This window comes from Etheostoma cragini, chromosome 22, assembly GCF_013103735.1.
Source record: "Etheostoma cragini isolate CJK2018 chromosome 22, CSU_Ecrag_1.0, whole genome shotgun sequence".
Taxonomy (NCBI): domain Eukaryota; kingdom Metazoa; phylum Chordata; class Actinopteri; order Perciformes; family Percidae; genus Etheostoma; species Etheostoma cragini.
The window spans coordinates 12,895,400-12,922,380 of record NC_048428.1 but is presented as its reverse complement, the minus strand read 5'-3'; the positions used below and the strand labels follow the sequence as shown (position 1 = coordinate 12,922,380).

General features: G+C 41.1%; 1 protein-coding gene across 3 annotated transcripts in view; it reads left to right on the top strand.

Moving 5' to 3' along the window:
* prex2 (phosphatidylinositol-3,4,5-trisphosphate-dependent Rac exchange factor 2) overlaps positions 1-26,981 on the top strand; it is an 87,905-nt gene that overhangs the window by 41,603 nt on the left and 19,321 nt on the right. For 2 of the 3 annotated variants that reach the window (XR_004655204.1, XM_034861745.1), the window contains exons 16-34: positions 80-222; positions 548-640; positions 3,100-3,248; positions 3,401-3,486; positions 5,078-5,214; positions 6,642-6,759; positions 7,387-7,571; positions 9,275-9,436; positions 11,563-11,785; positions 11,900-12,107; positions 16,114-16,293; positions 16,416-16,510; positions 17,114-17,196; positions 18,024-18,114; positions 20,699-20,827; positions 21,771-21,812; positions 22,472-22,569; positions 22,726-22,863; positions 26,766-26,868. Coding sequence is in view for 2 of the 3 variants with exons in the window: in XM_034861745.1 (XP_034717636.1) it covers positions 80-222; positions 548-640; positions 3,100-3,248; positions 3,401-3,486; positions 5,078-5,214; positions 6,642-6,759; positions 7,387-7,571; positions 9,275-9,436; positions 11,563-11,785; positions 11,900-12,107; positions 16,114-16,293; positions 16,416-16,510; positions 17,114-17,196; positions 18,024-18,114; positions 20,699-20,827; positions 21,771-21,812; positions 22,472-22,569; positions 22,726-22,863; positions 26,766-26,868 (2,463 nt within the window). In the remaining variant the exon portion in view is untranslated. Of the gene's footprint in view, positions 1-79; positions 223-547; positions 641-3,099; positions 3,249-3,400; positions 3,487-5,077; positions 5,215-6,641; positions 6,760-7,386; positions 7,572-9,274; positions 9,437-11,562; positions 11,786-11,899; positions 12,108-16,113; positions 16,294-16,415; positions 16,511-17,113; positions 17,197-18,023; positions 18,115-19,688; positions 20,204-20,698; positions 20,828-21,770; positions 21,813-22,471; positions 22,570-22,725; positions 22,864-26,765; positions 26,869-26,981 lie in introns of those variants that run through there. The other variant, XM_034861747.1, reaches the window with a different exon arrangement.

Here is a 26,981-nt window from a genome sequence, read left to right as displayed (position 1 = left end):
ATATGATGAAGTAAGCAAGTTTCATTTCATTTGTTTGTTTTTTGTTTTCTTCTTTCTTCTTTGTTGTTACTTCCTTCAGTGTTGGAAAAGAGTGAATTCAAGGATGAGCCATTGCTGTTTCGTTTTTTTGCTGATGAGGAGATGGAGGGCTCCAACACCAAACACAAACCAATGAAACACGACTTGAAAATAGTTGAGAACGTCATCTCCAAATCTCTCCTGGTAAGCCCTTACTCACAATACTCTTTGGTGGCTTGTTGATTGATCAGCTCCCACTCCGCCTGATAAACTATGACTTTGCTAACGTACCCACAACTCAAAGCACATCAACAGCACAGTGAATCATTAAGAAGCACACAGCTGTGGAAAAGTCAATTTTATATCTCAGTAAGCATTCTTTTCCGAGAAGTGAGCAAATACTACCATGGCTGCTATCTGTCTGTAGCAGTCTGCATGTGTGTGTGTGTGTGTGTGTGTGTGTGAGTGTGAAAATGTCTCGGTCTGCTGGCTTAGAATTTTGCTGAAGGGAGGTGTCGTTTTCTTCCAGATAAGGCCCAGTGATGGAGAATACGGCTTTACCCTGGAAGAGAGAAACCGAGTTCCCATCATCAAATCTGTAGAGAAGGGCTCCTCAGCTGAGGTGAGAATGCACGCAAGCACGCACACACGCACACACACACACACACACACTCAGTACATACATGTTATTGATTTCCAAAATCATGTTGTTATTAATTCTGCTGAAGCTGAATCCTCATTGAGTGGAATTAAATTTTTTTTTTTTGGCTTTATGTTCAAACTGTGGATCAGTGTTTCCCCTTTGTTATTTAACATGAATCTGCTGCATTTGATCTTATTTTTCAGAAGTTATTCTGCAAAGCTGTGATTCCTTTATAGCAGCTGAGCTGCAGTCAGAAGGAGCCTTTTGTTGTTATAATGTGGTTAGATCGTCAGTCATAGAAAATATAAACCTCTAAACTTCTTTATGACGATAGACACAGATGCTAACGTTAGACATATTTTCATGCAGAAATAGAGCGCATTAAAGACCGCCATATTTTTGAGGTTTCCTTTTGGTGTTTAGCTTTGATCTGCTAGATGGAAATGGGACGGAGGAGGTTGATGGCAAATATGATCAATGTGAGCACATGACCCATAATTCCCTCCAGCCCTGAAGTAGCACTGAATTCTCCCTAAAGGTCTGGATTGCATAGAGACTGTTGTTGTGTGTGTTTGCTTTTAAACATTCAGTCTGGGACAATGAAATATCCAACAGGATCCAGCTGTATGCTAATAGATGAAAGTTATCCCGTAATTTCTGCTATGACTGGAACTGTGTACACTTTTCTTTGTGATACATAGAAATCTGTTACTGTGGGGCTCGAAAGTTTGGGCACCCCAGGCATAAAAAAGCCAAGAAAAGATAGAAAAATCTCCAAAAGGCATCAAATAACAGATTAGACATTGGTATACTATGTCAAAAAAAGTTAGATTTTATTTAATCATTTACACTTTCAAAATAACAGAAAACTGGCGTCTGCAAAAGTTTGGGCACCCTGCACAGTTTATAGCATGTACCGCCCCTTTTGTAAATCTGAGACCTGACGGTGTCATGGATTGTTCTCAGTCATCGTCTAGAAAGACCAGGTGATGTCAATCTTAAGGTTGTAAATGCCCAGACTAATCTGACCTTTCCCCAACAATCAGCACCATGGCTTCTTCTAATCAGTTGTCTAGAAAACTAACACATAAAATAGTTCACGCTCACAAAGCAGTAGAAGGCTATAAGAAGATAGCAAAGCGTTTTCGGATGCCAGTATCCTCTGTTCGGAATGTAATTAAGAAATGGCAGTCATCAGGAACTTTGGAAGTTAAAGCAAGATCTGGAAGACCAAGAAAACTATCAGAACAGCTTGCAGGATTGTGAGAAAAGCAAGTTAAAATCTATGTTTGACTGCACGATCCATCCAGAAAGACCTGGCAGACACTGGAGTTGTGGTACACAATTCCTCTATAGAGAGATACTTGTACAGATATGGTATTCATGGAAGAGTCATCAGAAGAAAACCTCTTCTACGTCCTCACCACAAAACTCAGTGATTGAAGTTTGCAAATGAGCATATAGACAAGCCTGATGCATTGTGGAAACAAGTTCTGTGGACCGATGAGGTTAAAGTAGAACATTTTGGCTGAAATGACCAAGGGTACGTTTGGAGAAGAAAGGGCACAAAATTTAATGAAAAGAACCACTGTCCAACTGTTAAGCATGAGGTTGGATCAATAATGCTTTGGGGTTGTGTTGCAGCCAGTGGCACAGGGAACATTTCATGAGTAGTAGGAAAAATTGATTCAATAACATTTCAGCACATTTTGGACGTTAACTTGAAGCCATCTGTGAAAAAGCTAAAGTTAAAGAGAGGATGGCTTCTACAAATGTATAATGATCCTAACCACACCTCAAAATCCACGGTGGATTACATCAAGAGGCGTAAACTGAAGGTTTTGACATGGCCTTCACAATCTCCTGACCTCAACATAATTGGAAATCTACAGATAGACCTTGAAAGAGCGATGCTTGACAGACAGCCCCGAAATCTCAAAGAACTGGAAGACTTTTGTAAGAAAGAATGGGTGAAGATACCTCAAACAAGAATTGAAAGACTCTTGGCTGGCTACAATAAACGTTTCCAAGCTGTGATACTTGCTAAAGGGGGCAGTACAAGGTATTAACTCTGCAGGGTGCCCAAACATTTGCGGACGGCATTTTTTTGTGGCCTTGACCAACTGCCCCTTTGCTTGTTTGAAAGCCATGATGTCTCTCTCACATACTGTAGGTGGGCCAAATTCTCTGGGCGGGCAAAGCAGAGAAAGGGGAGGTGAGCTTGCCCCTTATGACCTCATAAGGTGCAAGATTGCAGATTGCCCATCTGAGGGGGGGGGGGGGGGGATGCATTTTAATGTTAAAAAACCCAAAGTGAAATTTTCATGCTATGAGACCTTTAACTTGAATCTTAAAACATTTAATTGTGATTCTGTATGACATCAAGACCTAATGATTGACTCAATACGTCTATTATCTATTCTTTTCTTTTCTCTAAGATGGCTGGCCTGGAGGTGGGGAAGAAATTGTTTGCCATAAATGGAGACCTGGTGTTCCTCAGGCCTTTCGCTGAAGTGGAAGTTCTCCTTAGGCAGTGTTTTAACAGCAAGGGACCCCTCAGGGTGCTGGTTAGCACCAAGCCAAGAGAGTACGTCGGATCTGTAAATGCACAAAATGTGCTTCTTTTTATTGTGTGAAAAGTTTTGCGTTAATGTTTTCAATGTAGAAATTCTTAAAATGTAGGATCAAAGGGATATTGTTGAAGTCATCTTGTATCCTTTTTCCTCCAATTGTCCCCAGGACGGTTAAGATCCCTGACTCGGCTGATGGGTTGGGTTTCCAGATTCGTGGCTTTGGTCCTTCTGTGGTCCATGCTGTCGGGAGAGGTAAGCAATCGCCACCTCTTAAATTTGAGGTGTTGATTCATCAGAAAAAGGCCTCCCATCACCTCTCTGTTTTTGTGGACCAGCTGGCAAGCAGATGCCACACCAGTATTTTGGGGTGTGCGTGACTTGGCCACAAGGGGCCTATTTTCCACACTCACGCTCTCCATGTGGCTCAGCTTGTCTGTTAATGGTGCTGCCAAAACACAGAATTAGCTGGTTATTATCAGTCACTTTCCACATTATAATGTTCCTATTGTATGTACCTATACGTATTTCTAAGCAGTTCAGTTCTTCTTTGTGATGAAGAAGCACTCAGAATATTTTCATCAGAGTCTGTGTTTTTCTCCAAACAAACATGTTTAGTAGCACCGCTATAAGGGCTGGCCCAAGATAAGGTCCAATCGAAAAACAATCCATGGCCTTGTCTGGCTGTTCTCCGGGGAATTAAATCTTGTTTTTTTCCTGAAGCAATCTTAGTGGGATAGCAGTGTAGAAATGTGCATGCATGTGTGTGTGCCTGTATGTGTGTCTGTGCATGTGTTGGCTTGATGATGCAATTGCCTGGGAACCTGCTGTGTGTTTAAGTAGACACTCTGATCCCCCGAGACAAAGCTGATGATGTAGGAGGTGTCTAATCCTGTGGATTGTTATAACAGCAGCTCCCCCCTGGTGCCTGATGGCAACAGGAGCAGATAGAACCAATTAGAGGCAGAGAAACTGAGACAGGAAGAGGTTACATGAGAAGAAGAAGCAGATAAAATAAATTTTTATTTTTTGGCATCGATCTTAGCCAGGCTAGCCATGCCAGTCATATTCACGTTAGTGCTAAATAGCAAAACAGTAACACAAAACATACACCCCATACTACAGAAGGAGCTACTGATTATTTTATTATATCGGTGTGTAACAGGAAAGCAAATATAGGTAAACACACACACATACAGGAAGAGGTGCAACCCCGACAGTATGAATGTTACAGTGCTGCATCTTGTAAGACTTGTTTACGTCCTTGCAGTCCCTATCATATTGGCCATATTGTTGTGTTGGACTGTAGCCTGTTTTTCTGTTCTATTGTACAGTGCACCTGTCTGTTAATATACTTTCTAACCACACTTGAAGCAGTAAAGCTCAATAACTATTCTTACAGTACTTTTCGAGACAAGTTCCGATTCTGTATATTGCAATGTAAGGTATACATGTTATGCGTTTAAGGTGCTATAAAACAAATGGGATGAATATTTAGTCTGCCATGCACTTCCTTGTGATAGCTGTAAACCTTAAAGTTGTCTTACAGTATGGTCTGAATCACATCCCCCAGAGAGACTCGTCTACCCCAGATAAACAACTTCCCCCCCTCTCCACGCTCTCTCGCATTCCTCCAGAGCTGCCAAAACAGGAAACAAAGTTGAAAATACAAAGGAGAAAATGGAATGTTGTTTAACCTAATTTTGTGTACAGGATGTGACAGTTATTATTTTGGGATGTGCAGGTGCTTGTTTCATCCTGATGCAGTTCTCACCTGCATGGTAACGTGCAGTAGTTATTGCGTGACGCCTTTCCTTTCTCGTTGCTTGTCTCGTTCTCACGCCAGGCACGGTGGCAGCCATTGCCGGTCTCCACCCAGGCCAGTGCATCATCAAGGTGAACGGAATCAATGTAAGCAAGGAGAGTCATGCCAGCGTCATCGCTCATGTCACCGCGTGCAGGAAGTATAGGCGACCCACACAGGTGAGACGGGAAGAGAAGAAGGGAATAAACCTAACTAAACTCTGCAGTTTTATTTCAGGGGGGAAATGTTCACCTTTTGTTTAGGGTATCATATGTGAAATAAAAAGGAATGACTTTGTGAACATTATGAAGATATAGTCCCCTAAGAATTTAGTTGCTAATTATTTAAAAAATATTGCACTTATGTTTGGATGTCACACTTTGCCTTCCCATAACCCCACAGTTAGAAAGTTAAGATAATTTAGATTGTATGTTTTTTGATAGTTATGTAATATAACTAGAGAAGTGCGAAAGATCAGAAAAGAGGGGAAACAAGGACTAGTTGCCTGTGAGAAAAAACTTAGCAGACAGAGCTCTTAGCTCCCGTTTTCCTTCATCCCTCTCTTTCTCTCTTTCTTTCTTTCATTCTTTCTCTCTCTGACTCCCTCTCTCCTAACTTGGGTCATTACGCAGAAATAATAGTATTTTTGGCTCCTCCGGCACTGACCTCTGGCTCACAGCGGTGGGCCTGCTGTGGGAGGCTGGCAGGCTGCAGAGAGAGGTGGGAAAGGATCTGGGGGTGGCTGGAGCTCAGGGTCGGTGAGATTGTTGGAGGGAGGGAGGAGAAAGATGAAGGATAATCCTGCCAGTTTTTTTTGTGGTTGACATCAGTGTAGGGGGAGAGAGCAAGCTCAGTCAGTCCACCTGTTGAAGGTGGGAAAATTGTGTGAAAATAGAAACCCAAGGGTGTGTGTGTAATGTGAGTTAGTGTAGTGTGTCACTATAATTAAGCCCGAGCAAGACTTCAGCCTTAATCAGCACTTTAGGGTTCCACAACACTACTGGGGATCTGGTTTACATCAAGTATGGACGCATAGGAACCGCCGCCCCCCCTTTCTGTGGTTGTATACTAGAAGACCACAGACCAGTAGGAAGGCACAACATGAAGCCTTGGCAGGAAAACCCACTCTGGGCTCCGGTGCATAGACGAGAGAACAGACAGACACAAACAGACACGCACACAGAGGGTTATGTGGCACGCTAGAGTGGGTTGATGAGATTGGCATGGGTTTGCATTTGCGGTCTCACCAAGCACCATGTTTCCATATGTTTGTAAAGGCTTTTCACTGTATGCGCTGCCAACCCAACTGTGACATTGTACACCATATCTGGGCAGAATCAACTAAACATGCTGCATTAAATGCAGACCTCAGCTTGTGTACTGTGTGTTCAGAGTTTTATTTTTCCTCATCTACCATCTTCCTAGCATAGAAATGCCACCTGTTAGACCTGTCAATAGACTCATTTGTATTGGCAGTCGTGTGAATTAAATGTTTCCAGTCAATTTAATTAGCGAAAACACACATGGGTTTTACAATCCAATGTAAATTCAAAGTATCAATAGGAAACAATCATTTGAAAAAATTCCTTATTGTAATCCTATGCAGCAAGATAGTATAAAGTGGGTGTACAACAACAGTGAGAGCGCCCAGGAGGACAACCAGAAAAAGAACCAGAAACCAAGCCCTGAGGAAAACGGAGACGGCTTTGAGTGTAAAGTAGAAGGTGACGACGCACGCACGCACACACACACACACACACACACACACACACACAGAAACTACATAGGAATCTGGGAAAAGAAATTATGCTCAAGGTGTCTGTGGATGTAACACATGCTTGTTTGCGGCAACATAAGCCTGTTGCCCTCTCCAGTTTAATGCTCCAAACAGGCTCATCTGGAGTGTGTTAGTCTGCCTCTTTTGGCTCATTGAGTGTTAATTCCCTCCTACGATTTATTAATCCCTATGAATGAGTTAAACAGGAGAACTATTCCCTTCATAGCAAACAGCTCCGAGGCAGGATTTATTGTCATATTAAGTCATCGCCTTAGCTTAGGGCTGGTTAACTTAATGTTCTTGAAATTGTTGATCATTTTTGAGTGGTGATGGAAAGAAGCCATGTGCAGAGGGTTTTCCTCTAAAATGAACTGCAGATTTGGTGGTCTGAGACCTCCTACAGTGCAGAGTGTGCAGTGATGAAAACACTGTTTGTGGTGAAGATAGGGATTCTTTGTGTTTATCACAGAACATGATCAGTACATCATTTTGTGATTTGTGCATGTGTGCTGCCATATTTTGTGTGATACCTGGTTTACCACTGTCTCATTGTTCTGTGTTTCTACCATCTCAGAGGTGATGGACAAATTCAACACCATAGCAATTATCGACGGGAAGAAGGACCATGTAAGTCTGACAGTAGACAACGTCCACCTGGAGTACGGAGTGATGTATGAGTATGATAGCACGGCCGGCATCAAGTGTCACGTGCTGGAAAAGATGGTTGAACCAAAGGGATTCTTCAGCCTCACTGCAAAGGTATTCTGTCAGTTTAGTTAGTGGGATAAATATAGGGCTAAATGATATGATCAAATATGATATAATACATAAAATACATTAAACTTGATTACAATAAATAAAAGTATCATCTGTAAATTACAATTCCTTTCTAGTGCTGGATTCCTGTATGACAATTTAAAAAAATTGGACATCTTAACGGGACTTAAAGCTGATAGGTTTGTTGAACATTCTTTAGATGTTGGTTTAAAAAAAAGCCAGATTCTGTTTCAATAGAGGCCCAACAGCTCATTTTTGCCCAGACGGTTAAACCTTGTCACGTCCTAGTAGAATGTCTAGTTCGGTTAATGAGAATTCATTTGAGCTTTTATCATTACGCTTACTGTTTTTATTCCTCAGTGGCAACAAATGGCAGTGAAGAAAAGAGAAAGAGGAGACAGAGGAAAAGACACGGGCAGTGTTCTAACCGTTTTGAGATGATGGATTGTGCTGTTGGGGTTTATCACCTCAGAGCTGAGCCTTGCTTGATCAGGGAGAACAATAAAGATGTAAACAAACCATGACTAGGCTTCTAGGCTTCAAAGTAGCAGTAGAGAAACTCAAAAAATGATTTTGACAAGTCATCATTTCTCTTTATATGTTTTTACTGTTTGAGTGGAAGTGGAATCTCAGTAGAATTTGTATCAATTAGATTCTGACTGATAATTTAAACAAACTTTGTAACGGCATTTTCCCTTAAGTTTGAAATGTAATTTTGTTGTGTTACTTTAGTACAGACACATACAGCCAACAGCTCTCCTGCTGTGTATATTGAGGGGCTTGATGCTAGTTAAAACTGACAGCTTTATTTTAGTGATGTTAGTTCCCAGCTGTGTTAAGTGCATGCATTTTACATCTCGGAGGCGATGTTCACAGAAGATCCTGATTGATTTAAGATACACAAAAGAAAGGAGATTCCCTCAGCTATAGATACACACATGCTGGTGTGGAAAATAAAAAGCAGCATCTTTAAGCCAAATGCCATGATAAACAACATTTCTCTTCATTGTAAGTCTGCAGAGATCACAAGCTGGGTTCATGTCTTAAACTAGCCTAGATTTACAGCCCTTGTGTTCTAAAATCTTTAGAAGCACAATCTTAAATAAAACCAATGACAACGCACAGAAATAAAACTCATATCCCCTTCAACTATAAGTTGTTTCCTATTCCTCCAAAGCAAAAGTAATTCTAGTGTTATCATAAACATCTGTCCCAGATGTTCTCTGAGATCTGTGTGATGTTGAATTTTAATATTGCAAACACTCGGGACGCATGGGTTTTTGTGCTTCAGTCTCTTCCTGCTGTTACATTTCCTCCCCTGCTTTACTCTCTCCTCAACTAGGCATCTCATTAAGATGGCTTAGAGAATTGTGTCTCTCTTCCTCCTCCATATCTAATCTCTGATCTGGAAAGTCAGAGTCTACATACGTACAGCATGTGTATCACAATCTGGGTTTATCTCCAAAGATTTATGAAAAGCACATGGACATTTTAGATATCTGTTTAACTGCTCTTGAAATGCTGAAATGAGGAATCAGCCCTCCAGCCAAATCCTGTTTTGTTTTCTAATTTAAAGAAAGGCTTGGCCATTTTTACATCCCATTAGTTGTTGCAAAAAGGGATCTTTGTAGGCATGTTTGTGTCAGTTTATCATCCCTGCCTTTGTTTGCCCTTTCTCTGACCAGATCCTGGAGGCTCTAGCCCGTAATGATGACACGCTGGTGCAGATGTGTGGAAGGTTGAGTTCCAGCTGTGATGTGATCCCAGAGGAGCTGCAGGTACGCTTCAGCGCCATGTGTGGTGAGAGGGTGGAGCACATCAACCGGCGTATCACCAACTACAGAAAGGTAACAAAAAGGCCCTTCATCTGTCTCTCTGCTCTCGATGACATTTGTCTTCACTATGAACTTCAGATGTATATTTTCATGCAGCTTTCAACCATGAAAATTGACTTCGTTTTATGTAATTCTCTGTAAATTGACAATAATAGACACAGGATGCAACTGGTGTATGAACACCACTTGAAAATAGTCTCCGATGTGGTTTCACACTGTGCTTCTTGTCCTGCTGATCTAATTCAATGTAGATGCATTATAATAGAACTTTTTTTTACAACAACCTCCACTGCTTACTTGCTGTGATTCGAAAAGAATCTCCTATACATTTATAAAGAACCTGTGCAAATGAGGGAGAGTTACTGATAATGTACTTAAGAAACATAGATGTGCACTTGGTCAGGGCATGGTTTTGTGACACACTGCAAACAAGTTGAACACAAGCGTCTGTGTATGAAGGTCCCTGTGCTAAAACAATTAGTTATCACTGATCTGAGAGTGAAGAAGAAATATTTAGCTAAGATGTCTGTCACTGACTGACTGTTATTGACTTTCTGAATGTGTGTGCAGTAATGAGTATTATCTGGCGCTGTGTTTGTAATTAGGTGACAGCTGGTTGTTGACAGAGCCAGAGTATTTTCATCACATTTCATTCACATGTGTCTATAGGCCAAACATCCCAGTGCCTGCAAATGTGCGTGAGAGGGTAAAAAGGAAAAGATCTGACTCAACATTAGAGTGGGTCTTGGATTCATTACCAGTCACTTATAAATAGCCATGCACAGCCTCAGCGAGGACTTTTGTTGTGTAAGATCCCCTCCTGCATTGGAGCATTCCTTCTTAGAGCCCTAGAGAGTAAGAGGGTAGGAGGGGTCAAAAGTGAAAGAATGAGAAAAGGAGAAAGAAATGAGAGAGGCTAAGGATGAAAGAGGGATGATGAACAGCGAGTGGTACAAGGAGAGATGTTAACCTGAGGCCTGGAAATATAAAGTGCCCCAAAACCTCTAGAGACAAACAAGAGATGTGGTGAGACTCCTTAGTCTCAAGAGGAGGTCAGCTCGGGGTCCATCTGGAGCTTATGATCACCCCTGGAGCAGAAGCTTCATTCTCCAGCTATCTTAGATAACATGGAAGACATGTTTGGGTTAAGTTCCTCAGCTGACATGCACATTATGGTATGCTTATGTTGGTTGATAGCCCAAGTTGCTAAAAACTGATCGGGTTGCTTAAATCATCTGCAGTGTAACATCCAAGACAGGATGCAGGCCCTGTGATGGAGAGTTCAAGAAAAGTGCAACCAAATGTTGCGAAGAACAAATGTGTTTGTGATATTCTGTGTCATCTGTATTGGATCTAAGCAGTCCTGCATATTGCATTTTACATTGAGATTGAGATCTCGTAGCATGTTCAGGAGGTTTCCTGAACGCACAGCACGGTTCGGGTGGAGTTGGATGTCCTATAGAAGTTCTACAGCATTAAGCCACTACGGAAAATGTTTCTCATTTAACGGATTGATGTGCTATAAAATGACTTTATTTGACGCAGCATACTTTTCAGTGGAAACGTACAATCTCTAGGTTTTTGACATTACAAATCAAACCATAATAAAATCATGTCATCATATAATCTTACAAAGTGATGAAATTAGCTTCTATACATCAGTTTATTTTAATCCTTGTTAATTTATAAACTGTCATGTTGGAGTCTGGAGTTCTTCACATATGTGAGCAATGACAAAGATATGTGTCTGTCTTGGATCTTTGATTTGGGTTAAATATTTGAGTTGCCACAACAAATATAGCGGAATGTCGGAAATGTACAGTAATGGGTGTTTATGCTTTTCTTCAAGCGCCAGCTGTCATGTATATAAAACAAAACTGAACATTTAGTTGACAGATATTCTCTAGTGTGTTTCACATGGAGCCTTTAAAACTTGTACTGATGAGGTACACATCAACTATATAAGGCTACGATTCATACTTTTGAAGCCTGCATATTCTAAAATTGTAATTTAAATTCCTATTCCCTACCTTTGTATGCGGGAAGTGCCATTATAGTGCAAATCTCTACCCATGTTTCTCCCAAATTATTTTTTACCTCTAAACAACCCATGTCTGTCTTTTTCTACCGTACACCAGTTTGCTCGGGTACTGAAGAACAGAGCGTGGCCCACCTTTAAGCAGGCTAAAGCCAAGGTGTCTCCCCTGCATAGCAGTGACTTTTGCCCTACAAACTGTCATATCAACGTGATGGAGGTGTCCTACCCAAAGACCACCACCTCTCTCGGTAGTGCCTTTGGTGTGCAGCTGGACAACAGGAAGAACACGCTGGAAAAGGGAGGACGCAGTAGTGCTGAGCAGGGTGAGTAAGGAGCACCTGTACAGTGGAATAATGCAGGTTCATCTGATTCGGCTTTGAAATTTCAGACTTTTTAACTGGTGCTCTTTTTTTCCTTGCATGTTTGTGTTGCCTCAGGTAAGCTTAACCCCATGGTCAATGTCCAGCATACCATCACCACTATGGCTGCACCATCAGGTCATAGCCTGGGTAGGACAGAGGGTCATGGCCTTCGCTTTCTGCTTAGAGAGGAAGACCTGCTAACCCTGGATGCTTACCAAAAACTCCTCTACAAACTCACCATGGTGGTCAAAGAGATGGAGATGCATGGTGCCCATATTCATGAGTGAGTGGCTATAGATACACACTTATAGCATATATAACATCCGTACCTGAATGTAGAGATCCAAGTGGTTAAATTAATATGAAACAAATTATAAACACAACACACACACACACAAACACACAAACACACAAACACACACACACACACACACACACACACACACACACACACACACACACACACACACACACACGTTGTTTCTCATGTGCAAAACCCCCCTGCAAACCATTCCCACGTGAGACACAGTGTCGTGTTTGTGTTATCAGCTGATTCAGATTCCGATGTTTTATTAAATGGCCCTGAGTTTGAAATGAATCTATTTCAATATATTTCCCACAAATTGCAAAACAAAGGGTGAAATTGATATTTTTTGAAACCCTTCAAATCACTTTTTGTTTTATGATGGGAAAAGATATCCTCCTGCTGATTGCATTCCACTTGATTTTAAATGTCCCTTGAAACCAGATTGCCTCATATAACACGCTGTAACTTTAGCAGCCTGCCTGGTCAATGTGCTGCATCTGGCACCTGGCGGGAATACATTTTGGTCATTACTCTAGCTTGCGTGTGTGTGTGTGTGGTGTGTGGTGGGGGGGAACAAAGGCAAGGGAAAATGGAGACATCAAGTCAGTTTGGAAGTTTTCTCGATTATATGTCTGCACAATTTAGCGCACAAAGCTATGCCCATGCTTCATTTATGCTTAGGATTTAAAACCTGATACGATATGTGTATGTGTGTGTTAGATCAGTATTTCCTGGCTGGACTCTGTGTGTTCATCATTATTGCTGGGTTCATTGTTTGGAGGCAAACGAGGCTACAGAGAGGAAATGGGAAACACTGCTCCACTTCTACTTCCCCCACCCCCAAACAGGAAATACAATCTCAGTGATGTAAAGGGTGTGTCATGAGGCCAGGTGCCCTCTGGAAATGCCATTCAACAACAATGGACCCCTGGTGTACTGTATGCATGCCGAGCATGCAGAAAAACACGTGCACACATAGACAAAAAATAAATTGAATTTAAAATTGAAGACACACACTTACTGTGTGTAAAACCTATGGGAAGTGGAGCCCTTTCTAAATAAGAAAGAAACTTCCAGCTCTTCCAGATTTCCCCTGCAGTAGTTTTTAAGTATTGGTGGACAGCTGACTTATGTGTTCTGAATCTTTAGATGATCATTAGATTGATCCACTCATTAGAAGTCTCCTCAGCCAAGGCGGCAGCATTCGAAGAATGACATGAAATGTTGCTAGATGGAGTGGAGCTGTCACCTAGCTGTGGTTATAATGAGTTGAGTCCAAGCAGGGCTTCTTAATGACCAAGTCTGGACAAATTTTGTCATGCTCCTGTCAGTGCCAATTAGTAGTGTTGTCTTCAAAAGGCCTGCGACACAGCTAGTGGGGGGATAATGACCTTTTACCAGCCGCTATCTGTTTAAAAATGCAAATGAACACACACATGGAAACTTGTTAAGAGTTAGCTGTGAGGGTGGGCATGAGTATTTCACAGGAGTGGAACTAGTATGGGTTGTGTTGCTAGTAGTTGCAGTCTGGATGCTCTGCCTTGACCTCTATACCCTCCTAAGCACTTTATTAGGTTAGTTGCACATTAACCGGTTGGTTAACGGGCCCTGGGTCACTACTACTACCACACACCTTACCATTTCCCTCCTAGCTCTCTGCGTCTCACTGTCTCTTTATCTAGTTTCAGTTATTCTATGACTTGCTTTCTACACACCCACCTGCACCCATTGATGCAGACATTTTTCCCTCTCTGTACCTCTTTCTCTTTCTGTGCTGGGTGTGACTAACTTTGACAGCACAACTTTGACTTGATGTCAGATACAACCATTTCCCCTCATTCAAGTAATTTAGGAAAAGAAAACAACTGGACATTGTAAGATGTTACATAATTTCTTGGCGGATTCTGTCTAGAGGAATCCATTTTTGAGGCAGCGACATGTGAACCTTTGTCCCCTGGGCCACAGGCGAGGGGTCACAGCTGTGTGAGGATTTGCCCCGTGAAAGGCTTTTTTTGTTATTCTTCTTTTTTTTTAACGGTATTTAAAACACGCATTCTTTCAGCTGCATTTCCTTTCCTTGCTCTTCTCTTCTCTCTATCACTCTACACACAGATACAGTACATAGCCCCTCCCCTGCACACAGCGTCTGTCTCCTTGAAAATAGTGTTGCAAAGTTAGCAACGTTGTTGCTAGATTTAGCGACTTTTCAGACCCCCTTAGCAACTTTATTTCACAAAAGTGACTAGCAACAATATGTCTAGCAAGCATGCAAGGTCTTTCTCTCCTGTGGCCGCCAAAACAGTCACCTCTCTCTCAATCTGTTTTGCGAGGAACAGTGGCGCAGCCCCTCCCTCTCTCTTCATGTGCGGCAGCACTGCGCAAAGTGTGCGGGCAGGTAGAAAGAGGAGAAGGGACATAGCCAGTGCGGGAGCCAGTGTAGGTAGAAGAGACAGCGGGACTTATTTCAAAGATAGGCTACCTAAGTAGTAATTATATGGTAAAATAAATTCCTGTATTGAATTTGTGATTTTTTTGTTGAAAGATTTATATTTCTTTCTCTCTACCTTGCTGACACAACCACTAAGCTTTATGCAAATGGTTGTGTAATGATGTCACAAATATGCAAATTGCTTTCTGATCCGTGGGACTCTGTATTCTTATTCTTTGCACATCATTCATAGCGTCCTGGATGGCAGAGGTTTCAGAGCTACAGGGTCCTCTGACTTATTTACCTCAGCATGGATCAAAGCATGCAAATATCCAATCAAGAAACTGCCTAACGTGGAGCTTTGTAATGCAGATGAACCTCTGAATTCAATGAAGGCGATTGATGGTTTAATGTGTTCAGGTGGGTTACGGAGCTTCCCTGTGTAGATTAAGAGATCTTTGTGATTGGTTGTGATAAGCAGTCGTGTACTTTAGCCTACTCTTTCGCTTTATATTTTCTCCACTCCCTCTGTTGAAGCCCCTTTTCTGATCCAGTCATTGTTATTCTCCCTTGCTCACTCTGATATTTTGCGCCCCATAGGCCCCAAACTGTGCTCACTTCTTTATGAACCAATAGCCAATCACAGAGCCTTGAGAGCTTTTCCATGGTGATGGAATGCTACTCTGCTTTGGAGGGGCATTGTGGCAGCTCCTGGAGTGGACCATAATAAGGGCATCTCTGTGGCCTAGTCAGCCTTGTGAATGGGTAGAAAAGGGGGGTCAATGAAGAGAAAGAGGAGGGGAAAGGAGAGGTGTTTAAAATCATAAAGAGGCATACAAATCTGAGATTGGGTAACACGAGGGAAACAGGTTGTTTATTTTACGTAACTCTCAGTGGCCTCAAGCAGCCCCTCCCAAATGCCTCTGCTATGTAATGTCCTCAAGACCAGTGTAATGACACAATGGAAAATGTAAGCAGACAGAAATTAAAATGAGGCTGAAATGTAAACAGACATGGAGTTTCAGAGTGTGTACGTGTGGAGAGATTAAAAAAGCCTAACATTTATTGGAATATGGCTTTAAATGCCAACAGGTGTTGCTGCAACTGTGAAAATATCCCGGCCGGCCTCTTCCTGCTCTTCTGATAGCTGTCTGATAGAACACAGGCCAGCTGTGACATTGACAGGGGATCTGATCTTTGCAGTGGAGTTGCAGCATGTTGACACAGCTGTACCCTGCTACATGTTTGAATCTATTTATACAACATGGATCCCTGACCATCTGAAGCTGTCGTGCGGAAGCCCGGCACAAACAAGTTGAAGTTTTGTTTGGCTCTCTCAGTCAGCTGTTGGAGCCCATGCAGATGTACAGTAAGCACATACTGTCTGTACTGTATTTACAGTTCAATATGTCACAGTGCCTTGGCTTCCTGTGTAGCGTTCCGGTGTGATCAAAGTTGTTTTCATCCTGCTGTCTCAAATATCATAGTTGTTTTAAGTAATCCCTCCTTCTTTCCACCGTTTTCTCCTTCTTCTACTTTTTTTCTTTCCATCAGCCTCTTATCCTCCCTCACCCACCCTCCTGCATCAGAGACGAGGACCCCAGAGACCTACATATCGGCAGAGAGCGAAGGGGAGAAGGGGGAGCGGAACGGGAAGAAAGTGTGTTTTAACGTGGCAGGGGATGAGCAGGAGGACTCCGGACACGACACAATAAGCAACAGAGACTCATACAGGTAAAAGCTACAGTAAGTGAAATGTGGTCACTGATGTGGAAACTGGTGGCCCGAATGAAAAGTGTTAAAAAATGAAAAAAGTATATTATCTGCTCATCATTTATCTCCTTTTTTCTTCTCAGTGACTGTAATAGCAACAGAAACTCCATTGCCTCCTTTACCAGTATCTGCAGCAGCCACTGTAGCTCCTATGTTCACAGTGATGAGATGGACTCAGGTATCCAAATGCAATGCAGCGGACACAAGCATTACTCTCCACCACACATCACACATTAGTAAAGTTATTTGGCAGATAGAAAAAATATAACTTATTAATTCACTGTACAACATCTATATGGTCATTTCCTATGGCCAGTAAGAAAAAACATGTCCATCTGAGTGTCATAATCCATAACCCCAATCATCCAAAATGTTGCAAAATAGTCCCGTAACTGACAAATCATGATTACAATCTTACTGCATGATTACACTTTCCGGAAGACATGAGCAAAAAAAAAAAACTGAAGTTGAATCTAATTGGAAATGACAGACGTCTGGCCACACATCTTAGCTGGATTTGTCGTTAACATCTCACACAGCTGTGTATACTGTCAAACATCCTTCCCATTTGTCTCTTAAATGTCTCTGTCACACAGCCATACACACACATTGCAGTTAAATGCGATCTCAGATATCACCTTTTTCTTTGTCCTAAAAGCAAAGAACATGAACACTGGATTTGCCATCATAGCTGTGTTGAAGCAGTAAGACAACATAGTGCATGTGTTAATACAGTACGTTAGTGGAAAAATGCTGACAAGTTGTTACCGCGCCTCTGCAGGAGATGAGATGCCCTCCAGTGTGTGGCTGTCCCACGATAAGCAGAAGAAACTTCACAGCTTTCTGGAGCATCTGTTTAGCCAGGTGGGTCAGCTTAACATCTGTGCAGATGTGATTAGTGGGAGTTATTTGTGGAAAGCCTAAACTAACTTTCTCACTTTTTGCAGTTCTGGGATATCTGGATTTAATGAAAGTTCAAATAAAAATAATAAAATATAAAGTTAATAGTTAAATAGACAATCTTATAAATCTTATTAAGTTTATTGATCCTTTAAGGAATACATTTAACCTTTTTGTTATCATGATAAGGTGATAGATCCATTATCATGTTGTCTAATAATATTGTGTGATAAATTGGAAATTGCAATCTTTTTAAACCCAAAACTTTGTGTTTTTAAGGGGAAAGTATTTACTTAGAGTTTTTGCATTTTCATTTTTGAATCGTGCTCAGGAAGTAAACATCGTGAGAGCCTTAAGCTGACCTATGACCTTTCTGAGACCTTTGGAGAAAAGGTTAACTATATCTGATTATGCATTCACCATCCACAAGAGGTTTTATGAGGATGTCTCCATCGGCAGTGGAAAAGCAGAAAAAACTTTGCTTTGCTGTCTCTGCACTTTTGGGCTATTTCCTGTCATTTGTTTTATTGTAGTTCAGTTTCCCCTGCTTTGTTTACATACTGCATAGCAAATTGTAGTGACTGGGGCTTTGTGGTTTTGTGTGTGTGTGTGTGTGTGTGTGTGTGTGTGTGTGTGTGTGTGTGTGTGAGACAGAGAGAGCAAGAGATGCAAGTGTTGGTTATGTTTGGGCAGCAGTTTTTGCTTCCCTGCACATACTTTGAAACTGGGCTTAGAGGGAAACTGTATTATGTACAGTAAGTGCGCCAGTTTGACCCTTGTGCTTTCTTCAGGTGGACTCAATCACCAGCATGCTGAGAGGAGCAGTGGTGGCTCGGGCGTTTGAACAGACCAAGTGCTTCACACCTGGAAGAGGATTACATGGTAAAGCACTAGGACTGTGGTGTACTCCTTTACATTAAATTACATGTCATCATAGCTGACACTTTTATCCAAAGTGACTTCCAATTAATATATATATATATATATATATATATATATATATATATATATATATATATATATATATATATATATATTTTTTTTAAGTGTTGTTGGAAGAGATGTGTTGTCATCCTTCGGTGGAAAATGCATATGCTTTCAGCCATCCTGAGTTGTAGTTGCCGCAATGTTGGCAGTGAATGAGAGTTGGTCTTCAAGGGTCATACCCAGGCTTCTAGCAGTCTAGCTCTGAAACACTGATCTCTCAGCATATTTTACCACATCTTGTTACACAGTAGTCAAACAATTTGAGCAAGAAATCTAAAAGTTAGTCTGTCTGTGTTTTTTTCCCTCACTAAATATCCCACTTTCCGCTGCAGTATTTAATGTGCTTCCTGTGAGGAATGTTTTTTTTGCTGTGTTTCCTGGGCCTTGCTGGGCTGCACAGTGGGCCTGAGAAAAGATAGATAATAGTGGAGAAACTCCCAACCAGTACAGATACTGAGAGAAAACCGAGCACACGCTGAACATTTAGCAGCTGCCTGCGCATAGGGGCTGCAACTTCCTGTTGTGTTTGTGTGTGTGTGTGTGCAGATGTGATGAAATGAGGAGAGTATTGTAGGTGGATTCTAGCTCCAATCCATTTTCTCCTCCATTCATTCCTCCCTTCTTTTTTTTCACGTCTTTTACCCTCCATCTATCCCAGTGCCCTCCACTCTGGATCACTTTATAGTGTTGAAACAGCACCACTTAGTTGCATACTCCTCTCCACTTCATGGTTATTGTGGTGGTACTTACCAGTCAATGGAAAATGTGACCCCATATCAGCTCTTGTGCGTATGTGTTATCTGATCATTTAGTTCTTACTGTGTGTTTATTTGGCACCTAACCTCATCTTGGCCTTAATGATTAATCACCGCTGTCCATTGTTACATTTTGTGTCTCACAGGAAAAATGTAGGAAATGTTACTTGAAGGGCTAAATTTGTCCTTAGCATTTCCCACTGCAAATATAAACTAGCTCATGGTGCCCTTTCATGATCTGTGAACTATGTTCAGATGACTCAATCTTTTTTGAGGATTAGATAGCAAAAATTGCTTTCTTTCTTTTTGTAAGTGTTGCAGGCATTGTTGCCAGATTTTCCAAATATGATAACTCTGTTTTGTATCCCGGTGGCCTGTATTGTACAATGTAAGGGTTTAATAAGCTCTGATATCAAAAGTTTTCATATTTTATGTACTTGTACTTTAAGTGACTTTAATGGAGTGTGATGAGTACTTAAAGCAGAAGAGCAGATTACCCACTTATTCTGCATGTGCATAAGTAAAGCTTCCAAACACAGTGACCCAAATGGCTCACACACACACACAAAAAAACTCACACACACACACACACACACACACCCCTCAGTCTTCTAGCGAGCACAGATAATCTTGAACTGAAAATACGTCTGCTTGTGTTTTGTGTGTGTGTGTGTGTGTGTGTGTGTGTTTTTGTGTGTGTTTCTGTGTGCATAGATGCCCAAAGGAGGAACGTGCAGGCCTTGATCAGAGCTAATCCATCTTCACTTCAGTAATGTGTGTGGTTGATAACAGAGCAAATAGGATTATCTAACAAGTAGAGCATTCCTGCATCTGATCTCTTACTCTCTTAATCTCGTTGCCCTCAGACATACACACTCACACTCCAAACCCCTTTGAAGCCTTCTGTTTTACCAGGCCACCATTCTAACAGATCCGTTCATTCGTCTCCAAAGTAAACTTTATTACTAGCCTTTCTGTCTAGTTTCAAGAGGAGTTACATCAAATTAACAAATTGGCTTTAAGACTGCAAAGACAAGGGAGATTAGACTGTAGGCTGTCTAAAACTGGTGTTCTGTGGGATGCACCAATAAAGTAGGAGGAATTTTGCTGGGTTATGGGTCTGTCTGACCTAAAATCATTTCATTCAGAGAGATAGGGAGAATTAGACTTACGTGAAAAGGAACAGAGGATGGAAAGTAAAATATGGATAGAGATGGTTTGAGTGAAAAATTAAGTGAAAGTGAAAGTTAAGTGAAAAATGAATAGCAAAGGACAGAAAGATCTAAAGTAATAGTTAATATTGGAATCTGTCATCTTTTTGGATTATCCTTTTTGCTAAAATATTTTGTCAAATGAATGATCAATCTACTAAATAAATTAAGGGTGTTGTACTTCTAAGAGTTTGATGTCCTCTAACTGGTTTAGCAAAGTAACAGAACTGTTATAACATCAATAAACATCTGTGAATAGAGCTGACTCTAGAGAGTCAGGGGAGAAGGAGAGCTGGAAAAGGGAGAGACAAGAAGAGATGAGCATTGTATTTTGTAGATGAAGGTAATTAAGAAAGAGTCATTAGAAAAGGAAAGATATAAGATATTGCTTTCTTTCCTCACTATTTAAAAACGCAAGTTGTTCCTTACAGTTGACACACATAAGCCTCCACAAGGCCTATGTTAATTGTGTGTGTGTGTGTGTGTGTTTGTGTGTGTTTGTGTTTCTCTCAGAGTTCCAGCAGGAGATGGAGCCAAAGGTGAACTGTACCAGAAAGCTGCGTCTCCATGTCAAGCAGGATCCCTGGAACCTTCCCAGCAGTGTTCAGACCCTCACACAAACCATTGCTAAATATGTTGAGGGTGAGCAGCATCTATCTGACCTGTTCCAAACATGAATAACACACACACACCACTGTTCTTACAATGTTTGGGGCCTGAGGTTTGTTTTCACACAAAGCCACTTATAGTATTTATCATGAAAAAGAATGCCAGCCCTTGGAGGTCATATACATTAAATTGACCAATTCTCCAGTGCGCCTCATCCTATTTATTAGAGGCAATAATAGCCCGTGTTACAGTTGTGTGGGTACAGGCAGTCCCAGACCGCTAACTGCTCTCTAAAACCATCCTGGGGTACATAAATTGAGGCTACATTGTTGGAGCTAAAAACTAGCAAGTTAAACAATCAAAAGAGCCGCTCTCCCTTGATATTTTTTATTAGATAGGCAGTTCAGCGTCATTTATTCCCAATAGGAGGGTGTGATTTTGTTTTGGCACAGATGGAGCACACAGAAACATACAGACACACCACAGGCAAACACACTGAGCTACAAACAGCCCAGACCCAAAGTCCCCGGTCACATGACACTCCTGGGAAAGGTGAGATTGCGGTCACAACTGAGAGTACAAATAAGCAGAGTTAATATTAATGTGCTTGGCCTGTGTACACCAATTTTTTTTACTCACCTCTCCACATGATGGCTTTTTCATGCAGTGCAGCAGACTGCCAAGTTTCCCGCAGCTCTGATATGACTATAAACAAAGGTGGATTTATGTTATTATCTTTGCCTCTGGCTGGTTTTTATGATGCTGTGTAATTTCCCCCTTATATGTGAAGATAAAAAGCTGTGGAGCTGGAGTAAAAGTGTTATACAGCATGGGCCTGTTCATGACTAAGGGGTTAAGTTTATAGTGTAGGTCGTATTGCATTTGAGGAGAAAGGCTCTTAGGGAGTTAATGTAAGATTGTTCACACCCTCACTGAATTTATTTATTTATTTATTTTTCTTTTCTTTTCTTTTCAGAGGTGAAGACACGGCTGCTCTTGGTCTTACTACAGTATACAGGTTTGTTTCACTCTCCTCTTGCAGTAAAACAGAAATACAGAATAGAGCACTAGCTGAAACCTTAAATATTAATGCGTTTTGCACAAAAAAAAAAAAAAAACATAAACTATAAAGAAATTGCATCCTGTATTATCTTCTGTCCATGTTCCTTAAAAAATCCCTTTACTCCTCCTGGAACTATGAATTATTCAGTAGTAAATGGAAAAAGCTACATTTATTTTCTGAGGTTGGGGAGGGTTTGGTTAATAGTGTCAAAGAGTTTGTAGGCACGCCTTGTAAAACATAAATTTCTTAGAGGTTAATGACCTCATTTTTAATTCAGTGGATTGCAAAACTTTCTCAGGGTGGCCTTTTTTCAAGAAATTATGGGAGACAGTACTCTCCACTCTGGCACACCTGTCTTTTGCTTTTGCTTTTTTTAGTTTTATTCTTTTTAGTTTTTTATAATATTTTAATATTCAATACCCAACAGGTTTTTTATTTAAGAAGCCAAGCCTTTTTGTCATCTTCCTGAAAGTTTGCCAAAGCTTAGTCTGACCTTAAAAACTCCCTTCACTTACTCAGTTTTTAATTCTTTCTTTAATCTCTACTTTTCCTCTCACTTTCTTTCACTGTTAGTCTTTACTCTCAACCTCACCTTCTCTTTGTTGCCCCTCTAGACTCGGAGATCCAGTTGCGTCGAGACATGGTCTTCTGTCAGTCTCTAGTTGCAGCTGTGTGTGCCTTCTCAGAGCACCTTCTGGCTGTCCTCAACCAGGTATATTATACATATGTCTAGTTAGGAATTGGAAATTGAAAGCATACTATAGGAACTATAGGAACTGTCAACTGCTTCATCCTATGTAAAAGCATAACATTTTTGTTTTATTCTTTGTCTTAGCTCACTACCAAACTTTTTTTTGTCCACTCTCAGTTTCATAATGTAGGCAGGGAGTCAGACCAGGACAGCTCGGACCCCCAGGACCTTCAGGAAGCCAGCCGCCGTTGGCTGGAGCAGATCGCCAGCGCTGGGCTGCTCTTCCACTTCCAGTCTCTCCTCTCCCCCAATCTGGTGAGCTCCGGACCAACATCAGCCCTTGTGCTCTAAAATATAGATATTATTTACCATTACACTCTTAAGATAGTCTAAAAGGACAGGACTTGCTGTCTGTGCAAATTATAACCGTATGGATTTGTTAAACTGACAAATCCCGTAGTTCTGCGTGTGCAAAAATAAACTATGCATTTATTTGCATCACACATACAGAGATTTGAGCTTTTATTTTACACTTATCTTGTATTACATCTTCTCCTTGTGCACCATTCAATACGCTCACATTTGACATAAAACTAGAACACATACAGCATAGCAAATTATATATATATATCACATACAGTCAGGGGCGTTGGACTGGGGGGGGAGAGGAGACTGAGTAACCCAGAGACCTCATGTGGGTTACAAAAACTTGCAGGAATTGCATGATTCATGTCCTGCAACTTTTCAACATTCAACATGTTTGATCAGCTGTGTGTGTAATGGTGAGCTGTAGCTAAGCACATGAAATGGGATCTACCATTTTTAAGATTGTCAATCAAGATATCACTACCAGGCTGCATGGCTGACACAAAAACAATCACCAAAATGTGCTGAGTTTAATTCCCAGTCTGCCCGCAGTGACTGTGTAGGGATGTGGTCTGAATTGTTGAGGTGTGCCGCTGTTTCTGCAGAACCAGATCCCACAACCAACCTCCCTCATGGTCCCACGAATAACAGACAGCTTCACTGTCATCTGAATAGTTAAATAGCTGTTTAAGCTGGAACTGTGTCTTGGGATATTGTGGAAGTATCCCAAACAGCCAAAAACCAAAAACAGACAAAACGTTGCTCTGTTAAAATTCAATTAGTGATTTCATAAAGGCAAATATACTAACCACCCTAAATAATATATGTTGGTTGTTCACACTGGGTAGATACTGAGGTGACTTAGCCTAGTGATTCTCAAAGTGGGACCTGGGGACCGACAGGGTCCGTTGCACTCTGCCGGGAAGGTCCATGAAAAGTTTTTGGATTCATTCATTTATAGTATTATGATACACTTGTTTTTTGTTTTGTTTTTACAGAATGATTCATAGTTTAACAAATAATATTTAACTGTTCTGCAAACGTGTTCAATAGGCTACATGTCTAATATCTATCTAATACAATACTCTTGTGTTGTTCTTTTACACACCATCCTCAGCACGCTGCGGAGCACACAGCATTCCGGGATGGAAAAAAAGTGCTCTGCTTTATTGGCATTTCTCTAAACAAATCACAATCGTCATGGGCGGTGCTAAGCTCCAAAATAACATCGGGAAGGAACTTGTTTTGTTGGAACGTGTACGCTTAAGGTGGAGGCTGGGGGTGTGGCCTTAACCAACTGTCACTTTGCTCGTTTGAAAGCCATGATGTCTCTCTTTCATGGGTCAAATTCTCTGGGCAGGCAAAGCGGAGCAAGGGGATGTAACCCTATGACCTCATAAGGTGCAAGATTCTAGATTGGCCCATCTGAGGTTTAATTTTCTCAAATGAAAAGCAGGATGCCCAGGGCTCGGTCTGCGCCATTTCTAGCCACTAGGCGACCATAGGCAGGCTGGAGGAACTTGTATTAATGTTAAAAAAAAACTTATAAAGTGCATTTTTCATGCATCAACGAAAGCAGAAGGAAACCAACATCAGCCAAAAGACGGAATTTCCTGCAGCACCGGAGCAATCCCGGATGTGGATATAGACTACTGTCACCCACATTCTAAACCCCTGCACATGGATTTAAACATGCACAACATTTTAAACAAATAATTAAATGAAAAAAAAAACTATCTGTCAGTTTTGGAAAGGTTTTGCCACCCACATGTTCATCTGTATTGTAAAACCCTCTTGAAATAGCTTTAATGTCAAGCATGAATATTTTTTCATCTTATTTTGGAAGCAAGGAAACCTTAAAACATTTCCCAGGCTCAAGTAGTATTTGGGCTTTTGTGTCAAGCTACTCTATTCTCCTGCATGGATTTAAGTTTGTGCAGTGAAAAGACGATCTACAGAAGAGTTCACTATGAGCAGCCAACTATTGTAGTTTTCTAAAATTGAACACTGTGACTTCACAGATATCCATATTAATCTTTCCTTCCCAGATTTAAAAAAGAAAAGAAAAAAGTTGTCTCTAACCAAGTTCGGAGAAACTGAAACTCAAATTTGTGTAGCTAATGTATTCAGTTATTTTGTCAGTGTTTCTTTTTTGCATGTTGCATCATCAACCACATAGAAAACATATTTTTATTGGGAAGCGTTATTTACTTCTATTTTTGTCATCTTTCTGGGAATTAGAAACACAGGAAGGGCTATTATAATGTATTTTGGATGACCGTTTATTTTGGTTAGATGGACGTGTGGCTTACGTCAGATCCCCAAAATATTTAACACTTTTTGCCTTTCCGCCTGCACTGTTGTCTCCCTCTTTCTCTGTCTCTCTCTTTTCCTTCATTTCTCAAGACATTTCCATTCCAAGTGTCCCTGTGGAACTGAACAGGGTCTCAGTACCTGCAGGTGATTCCAGTAAAATCTCATTGCGCTCCTTTTTAAGGCACCACATGAAAGGCAGCATGAGACAAACTGGGGATGCTGGTTGTGTGTGTGTGTGTGTGTGTGTGTGTGTGTGTGTGTGTGTGTGTGTGTGTGTGTGTGTGTGTGTGTGTGTCTGTGTGTGTGTATCTGTGTGTGTCTCTGTCTGTGTCTGTCTCAGGGGAAGTTTTTTTTTGTGACACGCTTTGGAATAAACTTGCCCACGCACGGCAGGCGTCACTTGGCAGGGCAACGAGTACCCCTCTGTCACATGTCGGGCCATATCAAATGTGTCTTTAGAAAAAATAAACTAATCCTCTTTCATCCCCGCTCTGTTTATCCCTCTGCATGTGGTGGATGAAGAAGCAGAGAGAGAAAGAAGAAAGAGAGAGGAAATGGGGGGAGAGGGGGATGACAGAGGAGTGCAGAGGGTCACAATCCGAAATATTCGAGCCACTATCGCTGTGGCCACAAGCAGATGTGCTTGTTTGTGTGTAAGGATGTTAAGTGCATGCTGAAAAGGAAACATGCACACACATTCAGAGATATAAACAAACAAGCTAAAGCAAACATAAAAACCGATAGAGACTTACATAAGCATACGCACACTGTTATGTATGCAGAGGCATGCATCTCAGCACACCGTTAGAAAAATGGCAAAGTTTCTTGTACTTCTTGTAACTTTGCCTATTTTTTTCTTGGAAAAGAAAGCACAAATATACTAACAGAGGTGAAAGTAACTTATTACATTAGCTCAACTACTGTACTTGAGGTACTTTAAATTTACTATTTCCATGTTTTGATACTTCATACTTACTGTACATTAGTTACTAGACTCTTTTTAGGTTTAGATTTCACATACAAACCCATGTAAAGCACTTAAACAGTATAAGTAGCTAAAATTGGATCCATCTTGAGCTCCTACAAAATGAAAATGCTGAAAACATATTAATGCAATAGCAATAAACTTTAAAGAATTATAAATAATATCTTGCAGTGAATGGGGCCATTCTCCATCTCGATTGGGTTGGAGATTTGGGAGTGTTATACTAGTAGCAGCTAAGATACAAGCTGCTCAAGCAGAGATGAGGCGCGGACTACAGCGGTCTGGTACCTCCAGCTTTTTTTCATTTTCAAACTTGTAGTGTTCAGCCCCAACTGATGCTGCTGACTCACGTGATGTCACTTGAGACAATTTATCAGACTTTACACAGCTCCTTCTAGAGCCTTCTAAATGCAATAGTATTCTCCAAGACCTGTAAGCAAACTTTGATGAGTAGAATTGGTGGAGTTTGTTGCCACTTTTACTAAGAAAACTATCTCAATACGTCCTTCACCAATACGCTCTTACAAGTATGCTATCTTTCTTTCTTCAGACTGATGAGCAGGCCATGTTGGAGGACACTCAGGTGGCCCTCATTGACCTGGAGAAGGTCTCATTCTACTTTCGGCAGTTGGAAGGGGAGCCGCTGGTCGCCAGTATGTACACTGAGGCTTGGAGCTTACATTTGACTTACATTTGTTGCTTTTTTGAAAGAAATATTACGGCCTAATCATTGCTACTACTATATAAAAAAAACGAGATTGAGCTA